The sequence below is a fragment of the Trachurus japonicus genome, chromosome 12, assembly GCF_045865225.1.
Source record: "Trachurus japonicus isolate A0001 chromosome 12, Traja_1.0".
In the NCBI taxonomy this organism is placed as follows: domain Eukaryota; kingdom Metazoa; phylum Chordata; class Actinopteri; order Carangiformes; family Carangidae; genus Trachurus; species Trachurus japonicus.
In genome coordinates this window covers 17841484-17857615 of record NC_140918.1, presented here as the reverse complement: position 1 = coordinate 17857615, position 16132 = coordinate 17841484, and the positions used below count along the sequence as shown (strand labels likewise).

The following is a 16132-nucleotide window of genomic DNA, read 5'->3' as shown; positions in this document are numbered from 1 at the left end:
GCTGATTTTAAGAGGTACTTTACCAACTCCCGTTCCACTTCATCTGAAAAGATTTGCCCATTCTTCTTGTATCCCTCAATCTCTTCAGCACTCATTTTTTGACAGTATTTTGTCAGGAGGTGATGTTAAAATCCCTGGCTGTACCGTGGATATTTTTATTTTCCGGCTTGACCTGCCTCACTGTTATGTCTGCTGCTGTCCTCCCTCTCTGTGTCCTCGCAAATGTCCTGACCATTTTGACACCTGTAAGATTTCTGACATGTAAATTTATTGCCATCCATTTTTTTGTAATAAAAATAATTAATAACAATAAATGTTGTAGCCATACCTTTTGTAACACACTCACACTTAGCAAGTGGGCTAAAATTTGCCAACTAGCTAGTGAACACAATTGCCTAGATCACATTTCATATTTGCCGTCAACAAATCTAATTTAAGATTTGGACAGTTGAATTAATTTTGTTTTATTTAAGTCTCACTGGGTGGGAATGTGAACAAAGTAGTAAAATATGGTCGTAAAAAGTCAAAAGAGATCACTCACTTCACAATCTTTGATGTTTTCAGGAATGCTCTCGTTAGAGGTAAAATTCCCGCCTGTCATCTTTAAAGGGACAGCACCCATATCAGTAACCACAAGGCTCGTAAAAGGACAGTAGCCTAGCTATAGGTTAAGTAGGGCACAGAATAGAAATTTCAGTATGGGCCAGGTAAGAAAAAATAACACACACACACACAGACAATTACATTTTATAGAATTGTGTTTAATCGCATTTAATGTATGTAGTGCATGTCTTATCAAATGATTTCATTTTGGGGTTGAGTGTGCCAACCCTGCTCCCAGTAGAACCATGGAGTAGAAACCACCTTTGTGAATGATATTGCCCAGTTAACATCACCTCATGGACTTTCAAATTTAATAGCCTATCCAATTGTAGCTGACTCCTATTTCTATTCTATTTTAATGCTTAAACTATGGAGGGCATTTATCTACTTTTGGTACTAAAAAAAAGCAGGAGGCCAGAAAACAGGGATGTGCCAACCAACCAGTCTCCCCTTGCTGTGGCACTGTTGCAATATTAGGGAATCTGCAGCCTCTATGTTGATTCTTCATTCAGTAGGAGTGATGTGATCTTGATGATGTGAACCATCTTCATTTAACTCCATTTTAATGTTTTAAATTCTTAATTCTTAATCTGTTATGCTTCTTATGCTGTTAGGTCAGATAAATATATTTTTATATATTTATTTTTCACTGTAAAGTGACCTGTTTTTTGTTTTTTTTGAAAGCTGCTATACAAATTGAAGTTTTTGTTATTACTATTATTGTTATCATTATTTATTTATGTACCTATGTATTCATTGCTTCACAGCTGTTTAGCCTACATAACAGTTTCTGAGTGCAGAATGTAAGAAAACAACATCCGGGTTACCTGCTGGAATGCAGCAGGTGGGGGTGGGGCTGAACACCTGAAGTGGGCGGGGCCTCATTTCTGTCAAACAGAGAGAAAATTCCAACCTTTGGAGCAAACAGGGAGAGAGGCAGAGAGCAGATAAAGTGAGAGCAGAATGGCCACGGACTTCACCCAGGACGCCGTGTTACACTTCCTCCAGAGCAGCGGGGGGTCGGTGAAAAACTCTGATTTACTGCTGCACTTTAGAAACTTCCTCCGAAACCATGCGGACCAGGACCGAAACCGGGAGCTCTTCAAGAAGTTCGTCAACTCCGTGGCCACCGTCCGGCAGCAGGACGGCGTCTCTCACGTCGTGCTCAGGAAGAAATTCAAAGGACACGGACACGGACACGGACATGTCCCCGGCGACGGGGCAGCGGGTTCTTCCGGACCGAGACGACACCCAGACTGGAAGAGCTCTGGAGCCCCGGAGCCCCGCAGCCCGGGAGACAGGCCGGGGCCGAAACCTGCACCGCTGAGGGAGGGGCCGCTGGAGGAGTCCCCGAGGACAACAAGCCAGCAGCGGCTGCTGCCTGCAGCTGGAATCATCCTCAGGAAGACTGAGAGTCACGTCAAGGTGAAGAAACAACAGCAGGTCAACACATCTGGACTCTCTGGTGTGTCCACCGCTACATCTGGACTCTCTGGTGTGTCCACCGCTACATCTGGACTCTCTGGTGTGTCTACCGCTACATCTGGACTCTCTGGTGTGTCCACCACTACATCTGGACTCTCTAGTGTGTCCACCACATCTGGACTCTCTAGTGTGTCCACCACATCTGGACTCTCTGGTGTGTCCACTACATCTGGACTCTCTAGTGTGTCCACCACTACATCTGGACTCTCTAGTGTGTCCACCACTACATCTGGACTCTCTAGTGTGTCCACCACATCTGGACTCTCTGGTGTGTCCACTACATCTGGACTCTCTAGTGTGTCCACCGCTACATCTGGACTCTCTAGTGTGTCCTCTGCTACATCTGGACTCTCTGGTGTGTCCACTACATCTGGACTCTCTGGTGTGCCCTCGGCTACATCTGGACTCTCTGGTGTGTCCACTACATCTGGACTCTCTGGTGTGTCCACTACATCTGGACTCTCTGGTGTGCCCTCGGCTACATCTGGACTCTCTGGTGTGTCCGCTACATCTGGACTCTCTGGTGTGCCCTCGGCTCAGGCGGTGTCACAGGTCTCTGAGAAGACACAGGTGAAGGCGGTGAGTGTGTGTGAGCCTGTTCCAGGTGTGTGTGCTCCGGTGTCGGAGCGGGGGCTCAGGTTGGGCTCTGGCCCGCCAGCAGCAGCAGTCCCTGCAGTCAGACATCACGGGGAGGACCAGCAGGTGGGTCCAGTCCCCCAGACCCTCGGGGGGAGGGAAGCCTGTCTGCAGACTGAGGGAGGTCTTCATCAAGCGCCTCCTCCACGCCGCTTCAAATACCGGCCCAGCTACAAATCAGCTGTGTCTTGTGATGAAGACGAGGAGGAGGAGGATGAGGTAACCGAGAGCCGAGGGTCAGCAGGAGGAGCGTGGCCCCCGGGGGCTCCTCTAGGAGACGCGGGGAGGGTCGTCTCCACCTCCCTGCCGCCTGGGCCTCCCTCTGTCATCTCCTCTTCTTCATCATCCTCATCAGAGAGAATGGTCCCAAAGATTTACATCCAGGATGCTGAGGGGGCAGTACGCCCCCCCGCTGGCCCCGGTCTGACCATCAGCTCGGGAGCAGGGTTAAAAGAACAGTGGACGGGGACGGGGCCAGAACACATGGAGGAGTGGACATCCAGCGGACCATCAGAGGTCCAGCACACGCCGTCCACAGACCCGTCTAAAGGGGCTTCGCCTCAGGACAGCCCGATGTCCCAGGCTGCAGGTGTCCATCAGGAGCTGGACCACAGCCCGACAGCTGGTCTGTCCTCCAGCCACAGCAGCATCCTCTCCCCCTCCCCCTCCCCCTCCCCCGATGTGGGCTCCAGAGGATCAGGGTGGAACAGTAGCTACGAGGATCTCCAGGGCAGAGCAGGTAGGGAAACATAAAGGATACACACGCCTCATCATGTTTTTTCCAAATGTCAACCCCATAAATGTGTGTAAGGGTGTGTGGAAGCCAGACCTTTTGAATGTTAACACAGCTTTAAATATTTTGGTATGTATCTATTCTTCATAATCATTAAATTTAACGACAAAAGGTATTTGATAACCCCACCAAAACAATCAACACTGATCATACAGCTTTTTCAACTGTTTGTCTTGTGCGACATGTAATAGAAAAAGACCTGTCAACAGGTTTCCTAAGACTCTGTCTCTGCTGTGTAGCTGTAGATACAGTTTTTCTCGATTGTTTCCACACATTTCCTGAAAGCATGCATCATACTCTCAAATAATAAAACACACACACTATGGGCAAAACCACTCAATTCTCCTGCAGAATGAAACTTTACTTTACTTTCCCAAATGGTATTTTGTTTATAAATGACACACACAAACCATCATATGAATAGAACCAGTTGAACATTGATATGCTCAATGTAAAACACTATGATGAATGGAAAACACTTCTTCTCCATTCATTATAATGACTTAGGCCTTTTTTTTGTTCAGTGTTCCACTTACTGTTACAGTAAAAAAAAAAAAAAAACTAAAAAAACTATGCTGCATCCTCTTTTCTGTTTCGGCCTGGCCACATCACAAGCATTGTTTTCCCTGACCTGTTGCCCTTATATGCTAAAGCTCCAATTGCTAATTGTAAAACTATGTGACAGGTGTTTGCCATGTGATGAGTCAGTGTGCATAGTAGGGCAGTTAACTTTTAACATTTTCAATGAGTGTGTTCCTTGTGGAAACAAGAGATTTTCTTTTTCTTCATGAAATAATTCCAAATGCAGAGAACTGTGTGTAGTGTTTTGGAAAAAAGTATGTTTTAGAGCTGCAATTTGAGTGTAAAGCAGGAATTGTGCTTGTAGTTTAGAAGAACTGGTTCAGGGAGTTGGTGCATGAGTTCGATGTTGAAGTCATTGTGGCTCAAGTACCAGAATTTGTGTGTAAACAATGAGAAAAACTGTAAAATACTTGATTGAGTGACCCCATGCTGTTTACAGACCTAGTAGATATGGCTCACTGGTGTCAAAGTGTATTGATTTGAAAGTGGGGTGTATGTAGGAGTTGGGAGAAAGTTATTCATTTGTGGAATAATGAAAATGAAAAAAGTAAACTTTTTTTTTCACTGGTTTAAAAATCAGGTACAAAATGAATCAATCAATGTATACTATACTAGAAATGTTGTTAATTGACTAGTTTGAATTTAATTTGAATCCCATTTAGTGAAGCCAGCTGACAAACGTGACAGAACATCAGACAACTGAAAAGTGAAGAAATATACATTTTGACCAAATGCAATTTACCTGTTTATATGTTAAAACAGTGTCATGTGTTACTGCTGCAATAAGGCTGTTACATCTGTTGTCCAGCTGCTCTGTGGACTGATGTAACATAGGGAAGCAAGAAAGAGTTAGAACTTCCCCTTCATTCTCTTTGAGTGTCTTTAAGATGTTTTCACTGTTATTCACAGTTAGGTTTGTTGTCCTGGTTTGGATTTGGTGTAAACATCTGACAGTGCTTTGAAGTGATAGTTGCATAAGGTTACGTGTCGGTGTAGTTCCTGCAGTAGATTTGGATCAGCACAGAAGCTGAGCGACATGTTGCTGTGAACAACATGTTTCATTTTAGCCATCATAGAAAAAAGTTAATATAGGTGAAGTGTTAGTTTTACTCTGAAGATCTTCACCACCTCACCAATATCTGCTCTTACACAACCCTTTCCTTTGGAACGACTTTTTTCCAACCCTGATGTTCTAGTATGTACCTTTCAAAGAGCATAATTCTCATGTCAGCATCTAAGTGAGACTGATCCTGGAAGAGCATTTGAAGGACATCATCCACCAGTATGTTCCTAGGAGTAGCTGCTGCACACACAGCCTTCATGATGTGTGACGTGAGCGACACTGGTCTGTGGTCAGTTATCTGTGCTGTCCTGCTCTGAGGACCAGGACAAGACGTGTTTTTCCAGAGATGCTAGATCCTGTAACCTGACGTCCTCTTGAAACAGTTGTGAGTGATGTCATGTGTGTCTGTTGGCTCGGCTTGAATGTCAACAACAATGGCAACGATGTGAGAAGATGTGTACATAGGAAGGTTCAGGAGGTTCATTATCTCCAAATTAGATCTCCACTGTGATATGCACACGGTCTCATCATCTGTTCTTCACAATCAGAGTGAGGCAATGAGTTCTGAGTTTTTTTTTCTTCTCAGAATTCTGACTTTTTTGTTGTTGTTGTTGAAAAAAATCTCCTGCCCTTTAGCTGAGCTGAAGGATAGGACTTCTTCAGCTCGGCTACTCCATATCTGATAGACCTAAAACAGGCTCTCTTGGTTGTTCCAAAGTTCAGGCTCAAATCTAAAGGTGATTGGGCCTTTGCCATCAGAACCCCCCAGCTTTGAAACAACTGATGTCTTTTAAATCATTTCTTAAACACCCACTTTTCACAGACTTGCTTGCATGTGATGTTATACTCTTTTTCCTGTTATTTTTATTCCCTACCCTAATCTACAGTATGACGACCCTTGTTGGTTTAGTCCCCATTCTGCTTTTAGAATCACTGTCACTGCCCCTCCACTATTGCCTATAGAGCTATTGACGTTCTTAGGTTTACTTTTATGCCTTCTTCTATTTGAACTCTTTTATCCCATCTTTTCTCATCTTATTGTATCTCATCTTATCTCCTGTTATAATTCATAGGCTACCTCCCTACCCCCTTTTTATTTATTTATTTGATCTAATCAACTGCATCCTACATTTTATTTTGACTTCTCCTTGTCTCAGTTTGTTGTTTGGGACTTGTATTGTCTGTGTTGCTGTAATGCTTGGGCGGTCCATCTCCTATGTCTTGTGACATTTGTATGTGACTAGTCTTCTGTGGTCTTTACATGTTGCTTTTGTCAAGTACTTTGTGTTTTTAAAGGTGCTACATGGTAAAATTATTATTATTATAATTAATATTATTATTATCTCCAACGTCAGACAAAAGATTATTAGAATAACCTCTTGTGCAAAGAAAAAAACAAAACAAACTATGAGCTGCAAAGACTTATTACCATTTGTTACCAGTGTATCATTTCACAGCACACAGTGTGTCTGTGTGTAAGAATGGTATTCAACAGCTCGTAAAGTGTAGTTGGAAAAGGAAAGGCCGGTTCTACAGCAAGATACACATACTTCAAGTCACCTGAAGTCTTTGGATGACTCGTACTGTGTTCTCACCCCGCCCCACAGGTGATTCCTATGACGACCATGAAGAGGCATTGTCCAGCGGGGGCTCCACGTCCTCGCCCCTGCCATGGCGGCGTCCGGTGGTGGCCCGGCGGCTCAGCAGCCATGCGAGGAACAGGATGTGCCTGAGCCTCGGCGCCGACCTGGACAAGGTCCTGCAGGAGGAGGAGGAGGTGAAGCACTCCAGAGGCAGCGAGGCGGCCCGGCTCAACCGCCTCCACCTCATCTCCTCCTCGCTCAGCCTCCGCTACAACCTGTCGTCGTCGTCGCTGTCGTCGTGCTCCACGCCGCCGCGCTGCTCCACGCCGCCGCCGCGCTGCCGCAGCCTGGCCGACCTGGCGGAGCGGGAGGAGCCGGGGAGAGGGAGGAGGAGCCTCCCTGCCCCCAACGCCCCCACCACTGCTCATCATGAAAGCCCCAGTAAGCAGGTGAGACTTAAAGGGAAAGTTCAACATTTTGGCAAATTCGCCTATTGCTATAATCCCTATAGTCTTAGCAGTAGGTTCATTACTTTTAAAGACCCCCTCCCATGAAAATCGTGTTTTTCATGCTTTTCACATGTTCCTGTGGCATTTTTCTTGTGTTAGAGCACATAGCAGCAGAAAAGGAAGTGCAAAATTGCATTTCTGAGTTTTTCTGCCTTCAAATTGCTGTGAACCAGTGACGCAAACTGGCAGTTTCAGGGAGACTGGGGTTGACGTGTCACAACCCCAGGGGAGGGCACTAGTGCTACAAGCTCCCGCCCCGTTCTTCATCTGGCTCAGAGGTGAAAGGCTTGGCAGCTCGGTGTAGCTGTCAAGGTATAACAGGTATAGCTCACCTGGTAGAGCAGCTTGCACCGTGAGCAAGGACTATGTTCCAGTCTGGGATCAAATCCCAGTGTGCAGCTTTATGCTAAACGCGCTGATTCGGTAATTGTACAATGTCCAGCTGTCAGCGAGGGGGGGGCTGGGGGGGCAACGCAGTCTCCGCCCACCCTCCAGAGGTGCATTACTAATGAGCTGCTGGTTTTAAAATAACCAAAAAGGGTTGCGGGAGGGGGACTTTAAAGGTGTTCAGAAATGGCTGTTTGTCGCGCCGAGGTGGTCGTTATTGAGTGGGCGGGATATTCAATGTTTGGGGCGAGACCGAGCTCGGTGTGTGTCTCAGACGTTTGATTGACGGATGACGGATCCAATATCAGTGGCTGATGAATCGTGAGCAGGCTGATAATTTGTGTGTCTGTATTGTCCAATGCGAAAAAAAATACCACACATTCATCACGGATTTACTCGAAAATAGAATTTTGCACAAAGTTTGGGCTACATCGTCTGATAGATGAGTTATTACACTAATGTTAAGACCCACAGTGGAATGAAATTCTATTTTCTTTTCTGTACAGCTTTAATTGTCGGTGCAAGCTGTTTTGAGATCAGCGGGGCAGAGACGCGAGCTGCTCAGCTAACACAATGGAGGCTCACAGTATTTCCACATTTCCCTCATCAAACTAAAATACACAATCCAAAACTCTCTGGTGGACAAGTTGTGACCTGCCCATTCACCACGCTATGAAATAAAAATGTATAATTATGTAACATTACGACACATGAAGCAAATACTCGGAACTACTTACGCTTTTGAAGTCACTCCGCTCAGCAGCCGTGTCTGGAATGTAGTTCCGGTTTCGCATTTGCCTCAAAAACAACTCTGTCTCATAATGTTACATGATTATCTCATAGTGTGGTGAATGTGCAGGTCACAACTTGCCCACCAGAGCGTTTTGGAGTTGTTGGATTGTGTATTTGATGAGTTTGATGAGGGAAAGGTGAAAATACCACACGCCATGCACAGCTCACGTCTCTGCTGCTGTAAAAACAACTCGCACTGACTATTATAGGTAATGAACCTACTCCTAAAACTATAGGGATTTTGCCAAAATGTTGAACTATCACTTTAAACACACAACTCTTTTTCTCTTTAAATGCCCCATTCAAACCTACTGTACTGTACACTGTGTAAACCTGTCAGTCAGTTCACATTATTCACTCAGTTAGGGAAGTTAATGAAGTTGCTGTGTGTTCCTGTGGTCAGTCCCTGGTTCCTCTGGAGTCCAGGGAGCACGCCTGGCTGGTGAAGGGGGCCACGGGGGCCTGGCCCGACATCTACTCACTGTTCAGAGAGGACTCCTCGCTGCTCAATAAACAGGACTTCATCTCCGGCTTCACCGTGCTGCACTGGATCGCTAAACACGGTGACCACAGAGTCCTCAACACCTTATGGTACGCTGCAACAGTTTTTAAATTCACACAGATTTACATTTATACCTCAGCTACTGCTACGGCTGTCAGATAAACTCAGTCAACAATGTGCCCGTTCCAGCTCAGCCCTGCATTTCTATCAGTCTAATACTGAAGTGGGTGATGACAGTGAGTAGATCACTTCATCACTCTCCACTCATAAGCTGGTGAGGTTCTTGCTCATAAGCAAACACTGTGCAGTGAAGTCTAGGACTTTGTACCCAGAACCACTTTATTTAGTTTGATGACCCTATCCTTCACAGATCATACTATCTGACCTATCCCCACCTGATGTTTAACATTTGTAGAACGGTATGGACATTTATAGTTAAAACTGGTATTGTTTTAATCAGAAATATGAATTTGAGCAGACAGCATACTGTCAATTTTCTCTAAATAAATAAATAAAATAAAATAAAAATATATTGACTGAAAATAAAAATAAACTGTATTGTGATTTCAGAAAAGGTGCAAAAAAACCCCAACAAACAATAGAACAAACACATATATTTAGTCTGGCGTTTGTCCATGCCAGATACTTGGCATCTCTTCTTGGTTGCAAGTTCATTCATGTTCAGGGTTAGGTCCTGAGCTGTGGAATCGCTCAAAATAGAATGGAGGTGTGCACCAGTTAAGTGAGACGCAGATAGGGTTTGGTCCTGTACAGGATGTATGGTAGCTGCTGCAGTGTATTATGGGATTTGTGATGTGAGCGCTATACTGGCAGGCCATTAATGATAGAAATATGAAAGTTTCTTACACAGAAAATTGTATCACAGGCCGGATTTGGCCCCGGGCTTTGAGTTGACATTTTAGCGCAACCCTCTCAGTATCTTGCATTCATCTCAAATTAAAGCTGAGACGAACAGCTACACTTTGAGTCACAGGGTTAGGGTGTCATGTGTTTCATATGTTGGTCTTATTGACATGCAGACCAGCAAATTCATCCTCTGTACACTATGACCATCTGTGTCTAGTCTGGTTCAGTTCAGTTTCACCAAAGGACCAACAAACTAATGAGGCAAATAAAAGTTCTGACACAGCCAAGATGAAGCTTGATGAATAAGATGAGCCAAGACAAGACAAGACAATCAATCAGTCAATCAAAAACTTTATTTATCCCCAAGGGGCAATTAAAAGCAGCATGTAGAGCAGCAAGCTTAAGTTAAAAAACAAAAACAAGAAAATAAATATAAAATAATAAATTAATAAATAGTCGAAAGTTGAAATGGAAATGGGTGAGGGATGTGGATATGTGTGTGTACTATAATCCTTTACTTGTCCCACAATAGGGAAATGTACAGGGTTGCAGCAGCAGACAACAGCATAGAAATGAAGAGGACAGATAATAAATAGCAGTAAAAAGAAAGCAGTATTTGTAATAGAGAATGATTAGGGTTATGATTAATACAAAATAATAAATAAAAAAGAAATATAAATATAGATACACATTTGAATTATGTTACGAACTTAATTTTTATCTATTTTTTCACAATAGTAACATATATATTTCCCTTCATTTACATTTTTTCCCTTTTTACAGCTGCACATAATCTTAACACTTATTATCAAGAATTGTGTAAGAAAAAGCAGTACAATAAAATGATAATCCAGTGCACCACGCCATAAAAAGTAAAAAAAAAAAAAGCATGATGTGACTGATCTGTTCTCTGGCTGTGGTTTCAGGTACGGAGTCCAAAAGGCTGGTTTGACGTTCGACATCAACGCCAGGTCGACGTGCGGCCACACGCCGCTCCACATCGCCGCCATGCACGGCCACAGGAACATCATGCGGCTGCTGGTGAACAGGTTCGAGGCCGACGTGAAGCTGAGGGACACGGCGGGGAAGCGGCCCTGGCAGTACCTCACCGGCAACGTGCCGGTGGACATCTTCCAGCTGCTGGCGGCGCCGGCGCGGGCTGCGGTGGGCGGGGTCAGGAGAGCCGACGCCAGTTCGGAGCAGCAGCAGCAGCAGCAGCAGCAGCAGCAGCAGCAACAGCAGCAGCGCCGCCGTCGCCGCCATCACCTGTCCACGGCGTCGGGAGAGAGGCCGTTCACCATCGCCGGCGCAGTCAAGGTTAAAAGGTCGTCGTCCATCGCCGCGCTCCTCAAACACAAATCCCTGAGGAGGTTTTACGGCCATCAGTCTGACTCCTCCATCTGAGCTGAGACCAACCTCAGATGATTTATCAATGGACCTGAGTCTGAGTGCAACATCACCAACATCTAAACATGACACTGACGTCTTTACCATGGCAAGAAGTGACTGTGCCACACACACTACTGCAATCCAACAACATATGTATTTACTTAGAGTTTTCTACGGTAGGGTGCCAACAAACATATAAAGTGCAGATTAAAATTGTATTTGTGATTATAACTTTGTCATGATTCAGCAGATTTAATATGTTAACCATACACATAAAGCTTTAACCTATCTATTTCTGTAACTTCTTCATGGAGTCCTCCAGAATAAAGGTCCAGTCAGACCAGCATTTCCAGTATATTTGTAAAATTCTGGCGTGATATCTATGTCTGTGACGTCCTCACAATTAGCTCAAAGAAACGAGCTGCAAACTAAAACCAGAAAGTTCAGGTACATGAAGAAAGTCATTGTCACCTGTTTTTTAGGATCTAATTGTAGCATGGCATGTGAGAAATGTCCTGCAAGACAGTTCTGGCTACAGTTCAGCAGTCAGATTGGAGTCGAGGTAACAAGCATGCAGAGATGGACAGAGTACTCGACCCCAGTACTTGAGTAAGAGTACAAATACTACTGGTCAAAATAAAAGTAGCTCAGTCGACATGTTACTCGAGTAAGAGTAAAAAAGTATTTGCTTTTAAAGGTACTTAAGTATCCAAAAGTACATGCTTTTAAATTTACTTTAAGTAAAAGTAAGAGTAAGAGTAAATTTCTTTTTTTCACATCAATGAATTACTATAATTTTTTCTAAATTAATTTAATGACCTTTTAACTCTTGTTTCTGAGAATTAACTCTTTGAAAGCAGCTGCACTGATGTGCTGCTTTTAGGGGTTAGGGTTTCCTTCTTTGACAAACACAGCTTGTGTTCAATAGTATTTTAGGAAAAAGAGGTACTTTTCAGCCTTCCTAGAAATTAACTCGAGTAAAAGTAAAAATATTTGTCTTGGAAATGTATTCAAGTAAGAGTAATAAGTACCAAAGAAATCAAGCAAAGTACAAATCCTCTGGATATGTACTTAAGTACAGTACTCATTACTCAAGTAAATTTACTCCGTTACTGTCCACCACTGCAAGCATGTTGCTCAGAATTTGACAGAACTAGTTGTAATGATGATGTGTCACCAAGCTCAGCCCAGGCTGCCCCACAAAGGCAGCAGTTCAGCTCCCAGTGGAACCAGACTGACGTGTGTTTATCAGTGCAGTATGGATCAAAGGCAGGTTACTAACAGACTCGTACATCATAGCTGCCATCAAAGATCTGCATATTCAAACTGTAGTGACCTTCCATCAACTCCTCTTCAGTCTCTTCCTCATCATTAGGTGTTAAACTGCTGCTGAAAGCCAGATCACTGCTCAGCACGCAGCACTGAAACCATAAATGACGGCTTCAGACGACTGTGGACACTTTGTTTCTAGGGCGTTTATGGTGTGTGAAAGAGATAACGGTGTGAGGCTGAGTTGTTTTTGTTGAGGTTTCTGATGAGTCGTCCTCTGCTGCCCAAGAAGTATGAGACCACCTTCCACATGACGGCTCTGCAGTCAAACAAACTTCAGAAGGTCATATCACAACTCGCAAATTGTGCCAAGGCTCAACATAGCACATATCAATGAAGAGACTCCACCCACCTTTCTATCAATCAGTTTTGGGTATTTCGTGGTTAGAGGCCACCAGTATGTTTTGTTTTTTAGCTAATTTGCTTTATTTAAAAACAGCCAAATGAATGAAACTGAATCAAACTTGGTTTGGGGAAGAAAAATACTAATTTCTATTATAAATAGGGAAGATTGTTCATACATTTTGTATTTATACTCTACTCAACTCAACCCAAATTTAATTTTATTTATATAGCACATTTAAAAACAACCTCAGTTGCCCAAAGTGCTAAATACAGTCCAGTCAGTGCCAGCAATATAGATAATATTGAGAAAAAAGCATAAATTACCAACATAGATTAACAATAAAAATTAGGGCAATAAAACAGTACCATGAAAAACAGATGAAACCATCTGTACATACATGTATGTACTGAAGTTGTCAACTTTTACATGTCAACTGGCACAACACACAAAAAAAGACAAATTAACAAAGATCTTTGCAGAAGGCAGGGTTTCATTAATATTAGCCATAACTAATCAGTCATTTTTCAGGCCATGGCAGAGGAGACAGTCACCTCAGCAACACAACCAGAAATACAGTGATGGATGAACGTGGACATCCAGTCTGCTCTGAGCTGGAGACACTGGACCTGACTGTGACTGATGGATAGTGTGGTGTCAGTCAGACGGTCTGACATTTGTCCTTCTAACTTCAACTTAACACAGTATTAAACTGTTGTTCATAACAGAGGGCTGACATTAATTTTTAGACAGTTTGCATAATTACCTTAAATTCCACTGATTACATTCCTTCCTCCATTAAGTGAATATTTGATTAAGTCAACTTGCAGTGGCTATAAACTTATTGCACATAACCTACACAATGAAATATGTCTTTCATAGTGGTGAAGTGACCTGTAGGCTAAAAGCTAAATTAACCATGAGGCTGGGTGTAGCTTCATGGTAAAAATCTGACACAGCTATAAAGTGAATATATGCATTTCCTTTTAAACTATGTGAGTAGAATCACAGAAACGATTATTATATTATTTCACTTCTCAGATCACGGCCCGTCACGCTGCTGTGTTGGACTGTTGTGTTGTCCTCAGATGTCTTAATGTTGGTCCACCTCCCTGCACACTGTAACGTTACTGTCACAATCACCTGTGGCTTTTACAATACACTTGGTTTGTTGTCGTCACAGTCACACTGATCTGTGTGTTTGCACGTTATTTGTCTCTGCCCCCAAAAAACCAAACCAAACCACGTGATGTTGACGTTCAGACTGAAACCAGTGGTTATTAGGGAAGTGTCAATAACAATGAATCTGTCTGGACTTCACTCATCATACCAGCGTGTATGTATAAAAAGTGTTTTTCACAGTAATTAGTCATTTTTGAATCATTTCAAATTCAATGTAAGAAACTTAAAGGTCTGACCTTTTTAAAAGTTAACACATACTTAAATAAATTCTAACTCAGGGGACTTGTCAGTGCAGAGTATCTTGGTCTTCCACTCAGTGTAGTTCATGTTAACACTTGACTGTGGCTGACGTTTGTTGTCAGTTCTTCACTTGTGCTTCTCGCTGAGCCACAGGAGGGTCACCTCACCTACTGTCATGTCTACAATCTAGCTGCTTAAAACACATAAACCAGGAGTTGAATTATTACCTGAGTTTGTCTGCAAATAGGCCTTGTATCAAAATCTAGTTTTGAGTCTAAGTGTAAGACAATATTTTATTTTACCTTTATTTTACCAGGCAAATTGCTTGAGATAAAAAAAAATCTCTTTTACAAGCATGGCCAGCCCTGCACATTACACCACAATAAGCAAAAATATATAAATATATGCTATATAATGTTTTTTATTCAGATTACATTGAGACACAGGACTAGATGGAAAACACATACTAACTCAAATATCATCTCAGTGACTGAGGTGTTATTGTCTGATGATTAGGAGGAATGTTCATTGAGTCTTACAACATGTTCAATCTGTGGAGAAACAGTGCAGGATGGTGGACATGTTCACTCATGTCTGTGTGTGTGTGTGTGTGTGTGTGTGCTCTTGTATTTGTTGCTTGGAGAACATCTTGGCCAGTGCTTGCAATTTTCAAACACACATTAGGCAGTTAACACTTAGTTTTATGGTTTATGTTAGGTTTAGGTGTATAGAGATTATTTGATGCAGAAGGAACAAACGTGTGTTAGAAGGTTTGAACGAGCTCAGTCGGCGGTGCACGCTCTGAAATATCTGGTTCAGCCTGTAGTGTAGTGGATCACAGTTACATAATGATCTACAGTCTAAGTTCAAGTCACACCTCAACAACATCAACTTTGTGCTGATGCTGCTTGTCTTGGAAATGCCAATTGTAAATACTGTATGACCAAAATAGTCTGAAAAAATAAAAAAAACCCACACACTCAATGAATACTGCTGAGAGTATCATAGTAAAAAAAAAAAATCATGTTTTCTAATGAAATGCTCACTATCATTATCACTATCCTATCCTAAGTCCAACTAAAATGAAAAAGAATAATTTTAGACCACAGCCCTGCTCACAATGTGAACCATACTGAGCAAAAATATGAACATGAAAAAAAAGTTTCATTACATGGTGCTGCCATGTAGTAAAACTTTTTTTTATTACTTGGTGGCGTCATTAAGATGTTTTGGAGTTATTTCTAGGGTTGTGGAATATGAAAATTGTGACATGTAAAGAATTAAACAGTGATTGTTTATGGCAAAAGCATGTTCATGTTTGAGTCCAGTGAAGCTCCAAAGGTCGCTCCACCTGATGCAGATGCTCCCTTTAACAAAGAGACGGTCTGTGATCTGTGATCTCTGATACTGAGAGAGCCATGTCCAAGTTTATATGACAGTGTAAGAAGCCACACCTTGGACTGAAACCACTGCAGCTGGGTTGGCTCGCCCTCCCTACTTTCCAGTTGTACAACTGGGCCAGCCACATGTGCATTGTGTCAGGAGGGCTGAGACACTTTCTAGGTCCAAAGGGAAGACACATGATACCTGGCTGGCACTGCCCATCCCTTTCCTTGTTCAGGGTTTTCTCAGGAGTATTTCCTATGGATGTGAGGGTCTAAGGACAGAGGATGTTGTTATGATGCTGTGTAAAACCCTTTGAAACAAATTGTTTGTGAAAATGGGCTATACAAATAAAATGGCCATGCCCATCTATTTCCCTCCTCAGCCTGGTCTAATGCAGTGCAGTTCTGCTTTAATCATATAGGTAATTTTTTTAGCTACATGTATCAGTTAAACTCAGATTA

General features: G+C 42.9%; 1 protein-coding gene across 1 annotated transcript; it reads left to right on the top strand.

Annotated features, from left to right (window-relative positions):
• The first annotated feature begins 1487 nt into the window (after nt 1-1487).
• Nucleotides 1488-11471, top strand: sowahb (sosondowah ankyrin repeat domain family member B). The gene is made up of 4 exons (XM_085794322.1): nt 1488-3463; nt 6770-7194; nt 8837-9024; nt 10729-11471. The coding sequence occupies exons 1-4, from the start codon at nt 1567-1569 to the stop codon at nt 11204-11206; spliced, it is 2988 nt and encodes a 995-aa protein (XP_085650448.1). The 5' UTR covers nt 1488-1566; the 3' UTR covers nt 11207-11471.
• Nucleotides 11472-16132: the final 4661 nt, after the last annotated feature.

Coding starts and splice junctions, on each gene's coding strand:
- sowahb (XM_085794322.1), top strand. CDS start 1,567: ATGGCCACGGACTTCACCCAGGACGCCGTGTTACACTTCCTCCAGAGC. Junction 3,464..6,769: donor GGATCTCCAGGGCAGAGCAG/GTAGGGAAACAT, acceptor CCCGCCCCACAG/GTGATTCCTATGACGACCAT. Junction 7,195..8,836: donor ATGAAAGCCCCAGTAAGCAG/GTGAGACTTAAA, acceptor TCCTGTGGTCAG/TCCCTGGTTCCTCTGGAGTC.